The sequence below is a fragment of the Dermochelys coriacea genome, chromosome 6 (genome assembly GCF_009764565.3).
Source record: "Dermochelys coriacea isolate rDerCor1 chromosome 6, rDerCor1.pri.v4, whole genome shotgun sequence".
Classification (NCBI taxonomy): domain Eukaryota; kingdom Metazoa; phylum Chordata; order Testudines; family Dermochelyidae; genus Dermochelys; species Dermochelys coriacea.
In genome coordinates this window covers 68,574,790-68,589,121 of record NC_050073.1, presented here as the reverse complement: position 1 = coordinate 68,589,121, position 14,332 = coordinate 68,574,790, and the positions used below count along the sequence as shown (strand labels likewise).

Here is a 14,332-nt window from a genome sequence, read left to right as displayed (position 1 = left end):
TGGGTGGAAGAGGAGAAAAAAATAAGATACTGACTGGGTAGTGAGGATTCTCTGCATCTCTGGAAATGAGATAGGAGTAGAAAAGAAAGGGCATGTGTCATAGTTTTTCAAGGCATTGATGGCCATTTGGAAATTTTGTAACTTGACTGCATAGCAGAAGGAAACTGAAGTGCTGGAGAAATATGGAGTTCTATGGAGGCAGGATTTTTAAGGACTAAGGAACGAGTTGTCATTATGGACATCAAAAAGTCTGGGCAGAGAAGGAGAACAAATCATCCTGTGGGGGTGTTTTAAGAATGAATATTTAAACTGCTAACATTGGGTTTCTGCTCCCTCAGCGTCCTCGCGGTAACATGAACTCTGGTGTAGAGGTACCCTGTATGCTGCCCAGTTTTACCCCATATGTGGAAGAGTCTGCACAGCAACAAGTCATGTGAGTTTCTATCTCCTCAGAAGGTTTGTACAGTAACTCCTCGCTTAACATTGTAGTTACGTTTCTGAAAAATGCGACTTTAAGCGAAACGATGTTAAGCGAATCCAATTTCCCCATAAGAATTAATGTAAATAGGGGGGTTAGGTTCCAGGGAAATTTTTTTCACCAGACAAAAGACTATATTATATATATGTATACACAGTATAAGTTTTAAACAAACAATTTAATACTGTACCCAGCAAAGATGATTGTGAAGCTTGGTTGAGGTGGTGGAGTCAGAGGATGGAAGAGGGTAGGATATTTCCCAGGGAATGCCTTACTGCTAAATGATGATCTAGAACTCAACTGAGCCCTCAAGGGTTAACATATTGTTGTTAATGTAACCTCATACTCTACAAGGCAGCATGAATGGAGGGAGGGGAGACAGCATGGCAGAGACACCCCTCTCCCCCGGTGTGTATGTGTCTGTGTGTGTGAGAGAGAGATGCACATTGCCCCTTAAAGTATGCTGACCCCACTCTAAGTATACTGCCTTTTTAAGTAGATCAGGAAGTTGAGACACAGGGAACTTAGGGCAGCGGGAAGCTGATACGGGGGCTGCTGGTCCACCGTGGTTCCAAGCCCCCACCAGCTAGCTGCAAAGGGCTGCTCTTTCTGCAAGCAGTGGACAAAGCAAGTGGCTGCCAAACAACATTATAAGGGAGCATTGCACAGCTTTAAACGAGCATGTTCCCTAATTGATCAGGGACGACTTTAAGTGAGGAGTTACTGTAGTGGGAGCTGGCAGGGTTAGGGAGAAGGACACAGCTGTCTTGTACTCTCAAAAGTCTACTTCATAAGTCTATGGCCTTTTTGTCTGTGTGATGTTAGGGAGCAGCCAAGTCTGATTCAGGTTTGTAGCTATATTTCCTAGTGTTTTTTGGAACTTTAGAGTCGGCTTAAAAAGGAGTTTTCTTTTGAGAAAAGCTTTTAAAAAGTTTGTATGACAAGTATGGAGGAGTAAGTTACTTGGCTTGAATCTAGCTTCCTGCTTGTGCATTGCTCACTAAAATGCCTGTAAATTCCTCTGTTTTTCTCACTTCATAAATCAGGAAAAAAATTTAAAAAAAATGTTGAGGTTGCTTACCTCTTTCTGGAGAAGGTGACTGGTGTTAGTTATGCTTGCCACAACTATCTTGCAGTAGGGAAAGTGAGTGGAACATTGCTTCTTTTTTGACTATGTATAAAATACAAAAGCAAGAGCATCAAGGGCTTGATTGCAGCACAGCTTTTCCCTAATTCAAAGGGCTTGTCTACACAATATAAACAGTGCTGCATTAATGCTCTCTAGGGAACTTTTAGTGTCCTCCATCAGAGTCTACATGGGCCAGTTAGATTCTATGCACAAAATGTTGATGCACATTAGAATTCACACCGCACTGTTGTGCATTACTGCACTGTGTAGCTAAGCCCATAGTTTTGTATATTGTGCATGGAATCTAAGCCGTGTCATGGAACGATGCTACCTAGCTGTGTCCAAAAGTGTATCATAATCCAGGAACACGTTTATAACAAGGCAAGGTCCTTTGCTAAAGACCTAAACATATCTTACCTGTTATAGGAGTCGCCTTGTACTATATAGTTGGGTCCCCGACATGGTTGTTTTCTATAGTATAGGTTGAATCTTTGCTGTTTGCACAGTATGGTCCTGTCTACACTTAAAGGGAATTGAGAAATATTTTAAATATGATTCCACCTAAATTAGCTTTTAAGTGGTTTGGCCAGTTGGTTTGGATGAGGTTATACCTTATGGGAACAGTTTAGAAAAGTCTGTCTTGTTCTGTCCATGCTGTGGGCATTGGCCCGCCCCAAACTGTGCTTGAAAGAGTTTAACTGGAACTGTGTTTACAGAGTGAAAAATAGAATGTGAAAGCTTGGGGTAAAAGGGTCCTAAATAGGTGACTCTTTTTAACAAATTGGCCAAACCCAACTGTGAAGCCTATATCTTTCATGCTCCAAAAATCTTCATGCTGGCCTCAGGATTCTCTCAGTTTAGTATTTTCTTAATGTGAAAACGCAAGTTTTAACTTTCTGCGTTAGGATCTTTTCCACAGAACTCTTCACTAGAATTTCAATAGCATCATCTTGCACAGGGTTAAACAGATTTCACAAATTCAGTTGTTCACAAGTCTGCATTGACTGTGTGGTGACGGTTGGAACTGTTGTCCTAAGGCTGGCTTTTCTTGCTTAGATAACAAAATGAGAGTGGTGGGAGGTGATTGGTGACAAGAAGATGCAGATGGCAAATGCATCCATAAGGGTCTTGGGAGCTAAAGGCAAAAACTCTCACTCTAGAACATGTGTTGTATAGCAGGTGTATACTATTTGATTGGGCCTTACTGGGGCTTGTGTTCATTACCACTTACCCATAGGTGTCTACTTATAAATTTTCTGACATTCCATTCCTTTCTGTTGCCTTTCCTGTTTCATGAGCTGATTTATGTTGCCCATAGGCTGTTCTGAACTTAAATGGATCCTTTGAGATTATCTATACTTCTACCCATGCTCCCCTCTCTGGGGGATTATGTGCTGAATGTTAATTATCTTTTGTTCTCTTAGTACTCCCTGCAAAATTGAGTCCAGCATAAACCATGTTTTAAGTGCTCGGAAGCCTGGGAAGGAAGAGGATCCACTACAACGGGTGCAAAATCATCAACAGGACACTCAGGAGAAGAAAGAGGTTGCAATGTATTGTAAAGAGAGAGTTTACGCTGGAGTAGAGGAGTTCTCCTTGGAAGAGATCAGAGCTGAAATATATAGAAAGAAAGCAAAAAAGAGAAGGGAAGGTATGCATCAAAATGGGATGACCTGAAGTTTTTTCAGATTGATTCAGAAAACTACACTTGCAGTTCCCATTAAGTGTAGCAGCCTTCATTATTGCCACTGGTGAAGGCAAAGTGTCAGGTAGGACTGTTGCTTCGCACCTGTTGATACTAAGAGTAGAAAACCAGCAACCAAGGACTGAGAAGACTTATGTGGAGGTCTATAATAGGATGGGCAGTGGGTAGGGGAAAAAGAGATTCACTGGCTCATCAGTGTTAACAGGTGAACCATTGTGGATGAGAGTACTCCTCCTCAAGCTGTTTCTAGAAAGGAATGTGTGCTGTCTGCCTCGACTATAGGGTTTATCCAGGAACAGCAGGGATTAAACTGGATCTGTTTGGTGAATGGGCCTTTTTACCCTACCTGATCCTCTTTGGTTCTGTTAATAGTAGGGCTATGATTAATTGTGATTAACTCAAAAAAAAATTAATCATGATTAAAAAAAGTAATCGCAGTTTTAATTGTACTGTTAAACAATAGAATACCAATTGAAATATTTTGGATGTTTTTCTACATTTTCATATATATTCTATGTTGTAATTGAATCCAAAGTGTATATTTTTGATTACAAATATTAGCATTGTAAAAATGTTAAAAGAAATAGTATTTTTCAATTCATCTCGTACAAGTACTGTAGTGCAATCTCTTCATCCTGAAAGTGCAACTTACAAATGTAGAATTTTTATTTTTTTGGTAACATAACTGCACTCAAAACCAAAACAATGTAAAGCTTTAGAGCCTACAAGTCCACTCAGTTCAGCTTCTTGTTCAGCCAATCGTTAAGACAAACAAATTTGTTTACTTTTACAGGCGATAATGCTGCCCTCTTCTTATTTACAGTGGCACCAGCAAGTGAGAACAGACATTTGTATGGCACTTCTATAGCTCGCATTGCAAAGTACTTACATGCCAGATATGCTAAATATTCGTATGCCCCTTCATGCTTTGGCCACCATTCCAGAGGACATGCTTTCATGCTGATGACTCTCATTTTAAGGGGGGGGGAAGTGTTAATTAAATTTGTGACTGAACTCCTGGGGGGAGAATTGTATGTCCCCCTGCTCTGTTCTACCTGCATTCTGCCATATATTTCATGTTACAAGCAGTCTCGGATGATGACCTAGCACATGTTCATTTTAAAAACACTTTCACTGCAGATTTGACGAAATGCAAAGAAGGTACCAATGTGAGATTTCTAAAATAGCTACAGCACTTGACATAAAGTTTAAGAATCTGAAGTGCCTTCCAAAATCTGAGCGGGATGAGGTGTGGAGCATGCTTTCAGAAATCTTTAGAAGAGCAACACTCCAATGCGGAAACTACAGAACCCAAACCCCCAGAAAAGAAAATCTGCTGGTGGCATCTGACTCGGATAATGAAAATGAACATGCGTCGGTTTGCATTACTTTGTATTGTTATCGCGCAGAACCCATCATCAGCATGGACGCATCTCCTCTGGAATGGTGGTTGAAGCATGAATGGACATAAGAATCTTTAGTGCATCTGGCATGTAGATATGTTGCAATGCTTACTACAACAGTGCCATGAGAGTGCCTGTTCTCACTTTCAGATGACGTGGTAAACAAGAAGCAGGCTGCATTATCTTCTGCAAATGTAAACAAACTTATTTGTCTGAGCAATTGGCTGAATAAGAAGTAGGACTGAGTGCAGTTGTAGGCTCCAAAATTTTATATTTTATATTTTTGAATGCAGTTTTTCTGTACATAAGTCTACATTTGTAAGTTCAACTTTCACGATAGAGATTGCACTACAGTACTTGTATTAAGTAAATTGAAAAATACTGTATTTTTGATTACAAGTATTTGCACTGTAAAAAAACGAGAAATAGAGCACTGTACACTTTGTATTCTGTGTTGTAATTAAAATCAATATATTTGAAAGTGTAAACACCCAAAAATATTTAAATAAATGGTATTTTATTATTGTTTAACAGTGCGATTAGTCACGATTAATTTTTTTAATCACTTGACAGCCCTAGTTAGTAGCCTAAATAAATACCACTCCCCAGGAAGAAGGATGGGGAAACTTTTTCTTTACAAGAGGATCTGGTGTCTGTTACGGGGGGTGTGCAGATTTTGGGCTTGGCTACAGGGTTGCTCCTAAGGAATACATCTTTCCTTTTTTTAGATGAGTTTCATGCCATAGCACAGCAGACAGCAGAGATGCAGAGGCGGATTGAAGAGCTGGAGAAGAAGCTAAAGGAGAAAGATGATGACCAGCAGAAGAGAACATCTGAGCAGGTATCTTCTTCCTTGTTCGTTTGTGCTAATGGCCTACCTGTATGAAGGCAGATGAAAGCTCTAATGGAATAGTGACCCCTCTGTTTTTTATCTGGCTAGTAGTTTCCTCCCTCTTACTCAGAAGGGATATTTAAATGTTTGGTATAAATAACTCATAAGGCCACCACCCTAATAACAAAGATGAGAGAAATATTGTTTTCTATATTTTTTTCAGTTTTATTTTAACTACAATGTATAAAAATTAATGGCTTTAAAAAATCTGACTCTTATTTATTTAAATCTGATTTTATTTTTTTTTCCCCTTTTAAAACTAAATTTGATGACCTACATTAAAGCCTGAGCTTCTGTTAAAATTTGTGTAAATAAAAATGTACTAAATGCAAGACCCCACCTTAAACTTATTTACTTAAAGGCTTCTTTTTACATATTGAATTGGAAGAAAACATTTTTCACTTCTGATGTCAATCCTTATAAATGTGGCACAGTTTCATATGCTGCGCTAAATTTCTATATAATTTTCAGTCCTAAAAGTGAAGTGAATGTTGGTGTTCTAACTTTTTTTTCCAAATGTTAGCAATTTGCCGGAAAGTTTAGCTGAAATACTTATGTATCCAATGCATTAAGGTAGTTTTTTAACTAGAAATAAAAATGCTGTTTAAAAATGCCCAAATAGAATTCTAATATCGATCCAAACACAGCGAGACACAAATTATGAAAAAACAGTTAATTATCTAGTAAATACACTTTCTAACCATGCACTTTCTTACATTTATTCACACTCTTAATTTCTATACTAAGCTATGTAATTGCTGAAATAAATGTGAGTAGTTAGGCTGTATCCGCCTGGCTAACCAAGTACCAAATTTAGTGTAAAAACTATACGTAATTGTAAATAATAAAATCAGCACATCATTATTATACCAACCAGTGAGAATGAACCTTTCTTTAGAAAAATAAAGTGCATACAGGAAGCATGATTGAAATTTGTTTCAAATAAGTTATCTGCTTTCTGATTTAAATCATCATTAAAATCGGTGATTTTAAATCAGTGATCAATCTACCCTGACTTTAAGTGCACACAGAGTGTTATCCCATACAGTTTTGGAAGTTGATAGTATGGCTTGTGAGTTATTCACTGAGTGCTCTCTCTCTCTCTCCCCTCTGCCACTCCCCCTTTCATGGTCAAAGCCAACAGAAGAGAGGGAGCTTGCAAGAATGGAATCGGTTTTGGTGGGAGCTTCAGAGCCTCTTGAAGCAGAAGGAGAAGTTGCTTTCTCCAGCGCACTAGCACTCACTGCAGAATCTCTTGTGAAAAAACTGACTGGATTGCAAAGGTAGTGCAGGATTTGCTTTGGGAGCAGAAGGTGGAGAGTCTCTACCTCAATGTGGTTTTGTTTGCTTTTTTTAGTATGTGTCACTTTCTGGGAAGCCTGTTTGTTTTTTTTTGTTGTTTTTTTTAGTTTTTCCTCATGTTTTTTCCAAAAACATCATACCTCAAAATATACCCTGATCTCTGTGTTGGCCTCTGAACAGAATCGGGTATCTGTCTTCAGAGGATTTTAATAATTTTTTTGAGAAGAGTAATGTTTAACGTTGTATCATAGCTGAGTTCAGCTTGCTCATCTACTAAGTCTAGTTGGGGGGCTGCATGCATGCATTAAAAACTTGCCTATATTTTGTTCACAGTGAGTCCCAGTTGGCAGAATATGCTCAGCAGCACAAACAGCCGTGCTCTAAGGGTAAGTTCTGTTTGCATTGATACCATTTTGAGAGATGGCTATGCTGATGGGAAGTAGTCATTCAAATGAATAGCTGAACTGTGTGGATTAGAATAGTGAAAAGAACATGCTTAACTGGCGTTGGTCTTGTTCAGGGGTCTCACATGCTCAGTGTGTTGTTGATTATTTAAAGAGACTTTCAAATCTAATAATTTTAATAGCTGAGGATCCTTCCTCCTTTTCCTGAGTACAGTTCTAGAGTTTCATATTCTCTTTGAGACTGATATCAGTTTAGAGTGCCTTCTGGAGGAGCTGGTAGTATTCTGTAGTTGGTCTGCTGCAGGTGAGAATGCTTTTTCTCAGACCTTGTGTACCCTACTCGTTCCTGAAAGGGTGTAAACTGACTAAATCATCTTCTTGATGGTCAGGTATGAGATTACTATTCCTTATTAACAGAAATAACCCAACCTCTAGCTGGGCACTCAGAAATCTAGAGAGACAATGTGTTTTTGGATGGGCAGGATGAGCAGAAAGTTGAGACCATGCTTAAGAAAAAAGATACAAGCTATAAAGAAAATTCCAGACAGAGCACACTGGCTCGTGAAGAGCCTTGCTTTTACTCTGAGTTTCTTTAACATGGCAAAACCAAACTATCTTAATGCTATGAGCCTCTATTGTGTTTTAAATGGGATGCTTTTAAGCATGAGTCCAAATACTTCCTGCTAGGCCAGGGCACTTTGAGCTGTCTTATATGGGTCTGAAGCACCATTGTATGTGCTGTGCAGCAGTATTTGTCTATTACCCAGTCTTTGTTTTTAATTCCAGATGCAGATCTCCCTCCTTCACTGGATCCTACAACGTTTTTCTCCATATTTGATGAATCGTCTGCTTTAGAAAACCAGAATGTCAGGTTATAGAATAACTGAAACATATACATAATAAATTGCCTAGACTACCCCCATATCACTTCCTCTACAGCACAACTATTCATGACAGTATTCCTTTTTATGTATTGTCTAGTTTTGTCTCACTGCTCTAGGGAGACTCCACAGCCTCATGGTCAGGAAAACAATTCCCCAATATTCATCCTAAATCTTTCTTTTATTGATTTCACACACTTATTCTCTTTTCTCATGGTGCATCTTCTCTCCATACCCCCACCCCTACTACCTTAACAAGATTGTCTCCATTCTTGGTAAGTAGTTTATTGTGTTGGTTTGTAGTTCTAACCTAAAAAGGAAGCAAAGTGGTCTTGAAGTGTTGAGTGAATTAAGTCTCCTGAAGAGAAAAATTATTTTTGTCAATATTTAATGCAATGTCACTTTTGTTTAGTCATCCTGCAGGCCACCCACAGAAAAGTGCCCGACGTCCCCTTGCTGTTCGTAAACCTTCAGATAGTATCACTGCCAAGGAAAACATACTGCCAGAAGTCTGCGTAAGGAGAAATTTTCTCTATCCGCTCGAGGAAGAGGTGTAGAAGGCAATATTGCCAAACTTGGTGATGGTGTGATAGAAGGACTAATGAGTCCTTGATGGAAACTAGCAGTACCATACTTTTTTTCTGAAAGGGATCCCTGGCTTTTCTCTTTCGTTTGTGAGCCATTTTCATCTGTGACTTTCAGATCACACTGTAAGACTTAGGTTTTTTTAGCTTTCTCTTAAGATGTAGCTGATCAGGAGATGAGTGCAGCTTTTTTGGGGTGAAGGGATGTTTTAAAAAACACTAAAGCATCGTGCAGTTATGGCATGTTAATGACCATTTCTTATACAACTTTAACAGACCTAGTCCTTGCTTCAGCGTTTACAGTCTAATTGGACAAACATGGAATGCAGACAAAAGGAAAGGAGGATTGAAGTGAACAAAAATCACTTGTATAGCAAGCAAATCATAAAAGTTCTGATGATTTTTAAAGTAGGGAGTGAGACGTAGGGGGGAGGACACTGCACAGCAATAGAGGTTGGTGACAGAAAATAAGGCTATAAAAGTGGGCATAGTGAAAATAACTGATGCGTGGTTAGAAACAGAATGGAAAAGGCATTAAGGTGAGAGGGCAAGATGGGAAACAGTTTTTTAAAAAAAAAGCAAGAAGAGACAAGGCACAAAGTGGGGAATGAGGGATAACAAGTCAGAGGGCAGAGTTGAGCAGGGTCTTAGCAGTCAAGGTGAGTTTGAACTTTATGCGGAAGTAGGTAATGAGCAAGTGAAGGGATTTGAGAGAGGAAGATAAATTAGGATGGCCAGAGATGTGGTTAAGGGTGAATGCTGGATAGATTGAAGAAGAGAGAGGTGAATATCAGTGAAAACTGAGAAGATGACTATAGGAGTTCATGTGATACATAATCATGATGTGAACCAGGGCTTGGCTGAAGAGAGGATGAGGTAGGGCATGTTTTGTTTTTTTGGCAGTGTGATAGAGAAAGAAGCATTTAGATTTGATGAGCGCCAAGATGTCGAGGGAAGAGTAAAAGAGACCCTCAAAGTTGCAACTTTGAGCGATAGGAATGAGACTGGATTTGTCACCAATGATGGAGAAAGTAGGCAGGGCAGCTTCAAAAGGAAGATGAAAAGTTTAGATTTTGCCATGTGTAACTGGTGAGACACCTCTGAGAAGGTATGGGAGCCTGTACAGAAAGGGTAGAAGGGTAAAAATAACAATGGTTGTACATGTAGGCAACCAGAAGGCTAATGGAAAGGAGAAAAGACTGGCCTTTAGGGCAGTGTTTCCCACATCATGGGTCATGTGTGTCCTCTTCTGCTCCCGCTTGCCCTGAGCAGCGGACAGCGACAAGGGCAGCAGGATCCAGATGGCGGCAGCAGCCAGAGCCAGCGAGCAGTCAGTCAGCAGCCTTTCTCTGCCCTGCGCATTGCCTGGAGGCCACTTCCTTAGTACGGCTGCTGCCTGGATCCTGTTCTCACTTCCAAGGGGCAGCAGAGTGGGGAGCAGGATCTGGGAAGCAGCAACAGTACGGAGGAAGCTGCTGGAGCTAACAAGCAGACAATACCCTGAGGGACAGTGGCCTGGCCATGGGGGAGAGGGGATCCAGTTAGGGGCTGCAGGAGGGGGTAGGGTTGAGGAGAGGAAAGGGTTGTGCGGGGGAGCAGGGCTGGACAGCTGTGAAGGAAGGTGGAGTAGGAGGGGAGATGAGGAAGTAGGAGAAATGGGGGCCCTCAAAAGACAAAAATGCATTTGGTGGGTCACCTTTATTAAAAAGTTTAGGAACCACTGCCTTAGGGCATGCCCAAAAGGGAAGACTGAGGAAATCTTTCTCCTGAGGCAATTCTAATTACAAATTTCAGAGTAGCAGCCATGTTAGTCTGTATTCGCAAAAAGAAAAGGAGTACTTGTGGCACCTTAGAGACTAACCAATTTATTTGAGCATAAGCTTTCGTGAGCTACAGCTCACTTCATCAGACGCATTTTTCACCGAATGCATCCGATGAAGTGAGCTGTAGCTCACGAAAGCTTATGCTCAAATAAATTTGTTAGTCTCTAAGGTGCCACAAGTACTCCTTTTCTAATTACAAAGGCTTGGTTAGCAAGGTAGGAGAACAGGGAATGGACAGTCCTGAAGTCCAGAGAAACTGAGGGTCTCAAGGAGAAACAGGAAGAGTGATTGTGTCAAAGGTTCAGGGAGTTGCAGGTGAATGATTATTAAAAAGAGATCTTTGGGATTTGGAATGCAGAAGTCATTAGTGGTTTTGAGGGCTGTCTGTCTTGAGTTGGGAAGGATTTTAATGTTTGACATGCTTTTGATTTTTAACTTTTTATAATGTGCCTACAGAGCATACACAGCTTTAGATGGAAATTAATTTTATTCCATGGTCACCTTACTAGTCACCGAAATTCACCCGCTTCCCAGGTGAATGGTAGTAAGCTTTTAAACAGTTCTCAGCAGCACTATGTTAAACAATAGCTCAGGACAGAAAGAAAATGACATAATTCTAGGTAGGCAGAACTCAGTTACCTGACTGAAACTAAAAGTATGATATAGGAGGAGCATCTGAAGCCTGTGCCAGAGATACCTTTCATCCAAGATGAGAAGAGCCAGAAGGGAAGAGAAATACAAATTTTGATGATTGTGGAGGGGGAAGAAGGGGATGATCAGATGATTCGACCGGCTATGGGAACAGCATGAACTGGAAAAGGAGTGAGAAAGGGGACAGAGCATTGGAGGAAGTAACGGGTTTAAAAATTAAAAAGTGAAGACCAATTTTAATCTTATATTTGCATATACAGTCTAACCTCCATTACGAACACCTCAGGAATGGAAGTTGTTCGTAACTCTGAAATTCGTAACTGAACAAAACATTACGGTGGTTCTTTCAAAACTTTGAAACTTTACTATGCAGAAGAAAAATGCTGCTTTCCCTTTTTTTTTTTTTTTTTAGTAGTTTAACACAGTACTGTACTGTGTTTGTTTGTTTTGTTTTTTTTTTGGTCTCTGCTGCTGTCTGATTTTTCGTACTACTTGTTCCAAATGAGGTGTTTGGTTGGCTGGTCAGTTCGTAACTGTGTAAACTCTCAGAAAACAGAATGATATACAATTTACATTATTAATCAGCATAAATACCAAGGACATCCAGTAGTCTGCCATGTGGAAGTTTTCAGGAAGGAAGCTAAGAATGAGTAACAAGTTATATTACTACTTGTGCTTTTTGTGTTGGAGAGTAGGGGGAGGTAGATATCGTCAGAGGTTTTTTATATGTGACAGGCTTTTTAATAGAAACTGTTCAAGACCAAAAATAAAACAAAATCCAGAGGCTGGGTGGTAGCTGTCACCTAATTTGTTCTGCTTTCTACTTGTTTCAGGATGAGCTCCATGGAATTGAACCCTTAGCTGAAGATGCAATTTTGACTGGCTCCTACAAGAACAAAACCCTTTGCCCCAGCCCAGAAGATACCTGTGACTTTGTTAGGGCTGCCCACTTGGCATCCACTCCCTTCCATGGTGTAGTGGCACAGAGAATCCAACCTCCTACCAACCCAGAGAGTACCCTGAAGGAAGAGTGTCCAGAGCCTAAGAGCACATCTCTGAGCCAGCAAATCCCTATTTGTGAGGGTATCTACAATGAAACTCTTTGCATTAAGAAGCTGAGGTAATTCTCTGTGGATCACATCTACATCAAATACTTTATGCCCTTTTTTCCTGTTTTGAGTCTTTGGTTGCTGGGAGTCTCTCTCCAAAGATTAGATGTAACAAATATTCTTAGTACACCATTTTTCCAGCACAGTCCAGGATTTGGGTTGCATTTTGCCATTCTTTGAGATGTTACACCAATAAAATAGAAGTCAGTGTTCAGCCAACAGTCACAGCATTGCTGCAATGTTTAACTTCATGCTCTGTGTATCTAAATTAAAGCTGAGTAAAAATTTTAGCCAAAAATTAGAGAGAATAACCAATTCCTGTTATATTTCAGGGTTTCCTACTCTCTTGTTAATATGTTAATGGTTTGGCTTCTCCAGTCTCCATTTCAGGATGAAAAGGGGATTGTGAATTCATTCAGTGTTTACTGGGGATGTCTGACATATTTTTGTAGCTAAGAGATTGGCATCCAGGCACCACAGCAGCTGGAAAGTTGAGTAGCTGATGATCTTCTCATTTACAGCCCAATTATGGAAGCAAGTCAGGAAGACACGCGCTCCTCTGGTTCATCTGTTTCGTCAGCCTCCTCTCTTACACATATCTCCACTATTAAATACCTGCATATTCCTGAGAAACTGGAATTGGCTCAGAGTCTGCCTGTTGAAATGACTAGCGACACTGGAGGCAATGAAGACACAACTAGTAAGTACCAAGTCTGAATTTCACTTGAGACAACATGTCTTAAATTTGAGCTCAGCTGCAGACTCTTCAGTATGTATGTCCTGTATTCTTCTGTACTTTGTGTAAACGTCTCATTGGCTTTATGGTTTTATATGCTTAAGTCTATGCAGTGAGCTGTGATACCCTGTCTTATAACTAGGCTAAGCAACAGTGTGAGGGATATAAGTAAAACAAATTTGAAGGATGTTAATATTAAATGGAGAGAGGGATCATTTAAGGTAATATAATGGAATATAATTAAGAGTATTTGGATGAAATTAAGAAATTGGAAAAATGAGGGCTTTTCTACACATGAAAACTAATTCAGAATAAGATAGGATCTAAATTTAAAGCACATTAACTATTCCTGATTAACTCCTTGTGTGGACATTTTTAGTCTGGAATAACTCTCTGTAGACAACCCTTAGCTTGAATCGCAGGGAAAGCTTCCTTACCGGAAGATCTTTTTAGCTGTAGAACAGTCTTCTCAGGAAAGTAGTCAAAGTGCCATAGTTTGGGATATTGAAAAGGCCATCATCCAACTTGAAATCTAAACAGATTTTGGAAATGCCTTAAACTTGCCCTTTAAGTTCTGCTTCAACTTTTTTTTGCTTTTACAATCACAATTTCCTGTTTTTCTGAATGTCTTTCCTCCCTTGTTGGTTTGGAAAACACAAACTATGAGGACTGATTGTATAGAGTCACTTCGATTGCTTTCCTCTTCTAGTTGAAATGGCTGCTGTAATTGAAAGAAATTTTTCTTCTAGAGACAAGGTGGATAAGGTAATAGCTTTCAGTCGCTCAACTTCTACTTGGTGAGAGAGACAAGCTTTTGAGCCACACAGAGCTCTTCTTCAGGTCTGGGAAAGGTACCTGAAGAAGAGCTCTGTGTGGCTCGAAAGCTTGTCTCTCTTCCCCTGCCCCCACCAATAGAAGTTGGGCCACTAAAAGATATTACTTCATCCACCTTGTCTCTCGTATATCCTGGGACTAACATGTCTACAACTACACTTCTAGAGTCAGAGTAATCTCATATGTTGTAATAAGCCAAAATTTGCGATATTGTGGGTATGTATAGCTATGTACCTAAATCCATATTAAGTAGCTATATTTTCAAAGGTGTTGAGCATCCATATCTCCCATTTGATTTCAGGAAGAAGCATGTAAGTTGACTGTTACTCTTTAGTTAGTGGATAGTAAATTTACTAGCATACTAAATTAGTAAACTGGGAACGATCCTTCCTTAGCATAGA

The 14,332-nt window shown here is 39.8% G+C and overlaps 1 protein-coding gene across 2 annotated transcripts in view; it reads left to right on the top strand.

The window, feature by feature from the left end:
* Positions 1-14,332, top strand: part of BUB1B (BUB1 mitotic checkpoint serine/threonine kinase B) — a 44,782-nt gene that overhangs the window by 10,215 nt on the left and 20,235 nt on the right. For both annotated transcript variants that reach the window (XM_038405941.1, XM_038405942.2), the window contains exons 8-16: positions 339-433; positions 3,032-3,258; positions 5,444-5,556; positions 6,745-6,890; positions 7,243-7,295; positions 8,100-8,184; positions 8,607-8,709; positions 12,086-12,372; positions 12,883-13,061. In XM_038405941.1, coding sequence (XP_038261869.1) covers positions 339-433; positions 3,032-3,258; positions 5,444-5,556; positions 6,745-6,890; positions 7,243-7,295; positions 8,100-8,184; positions 8,607-8,709; positions 12,086-12,372; positions 12,883-13,061 — 1,288 coding nt within the window. The remainder of the gene's footprint in view (positions 1-338; positions 434-3,031; positions 3,259-5,443; positions 5,557-6,744; positions 6,891-7,242; positions 7,296-8,099; positions 8,185-8,606; positions 8,710-12,085; positions 12,373-12,882; positions 13,062-14,332) is intronic.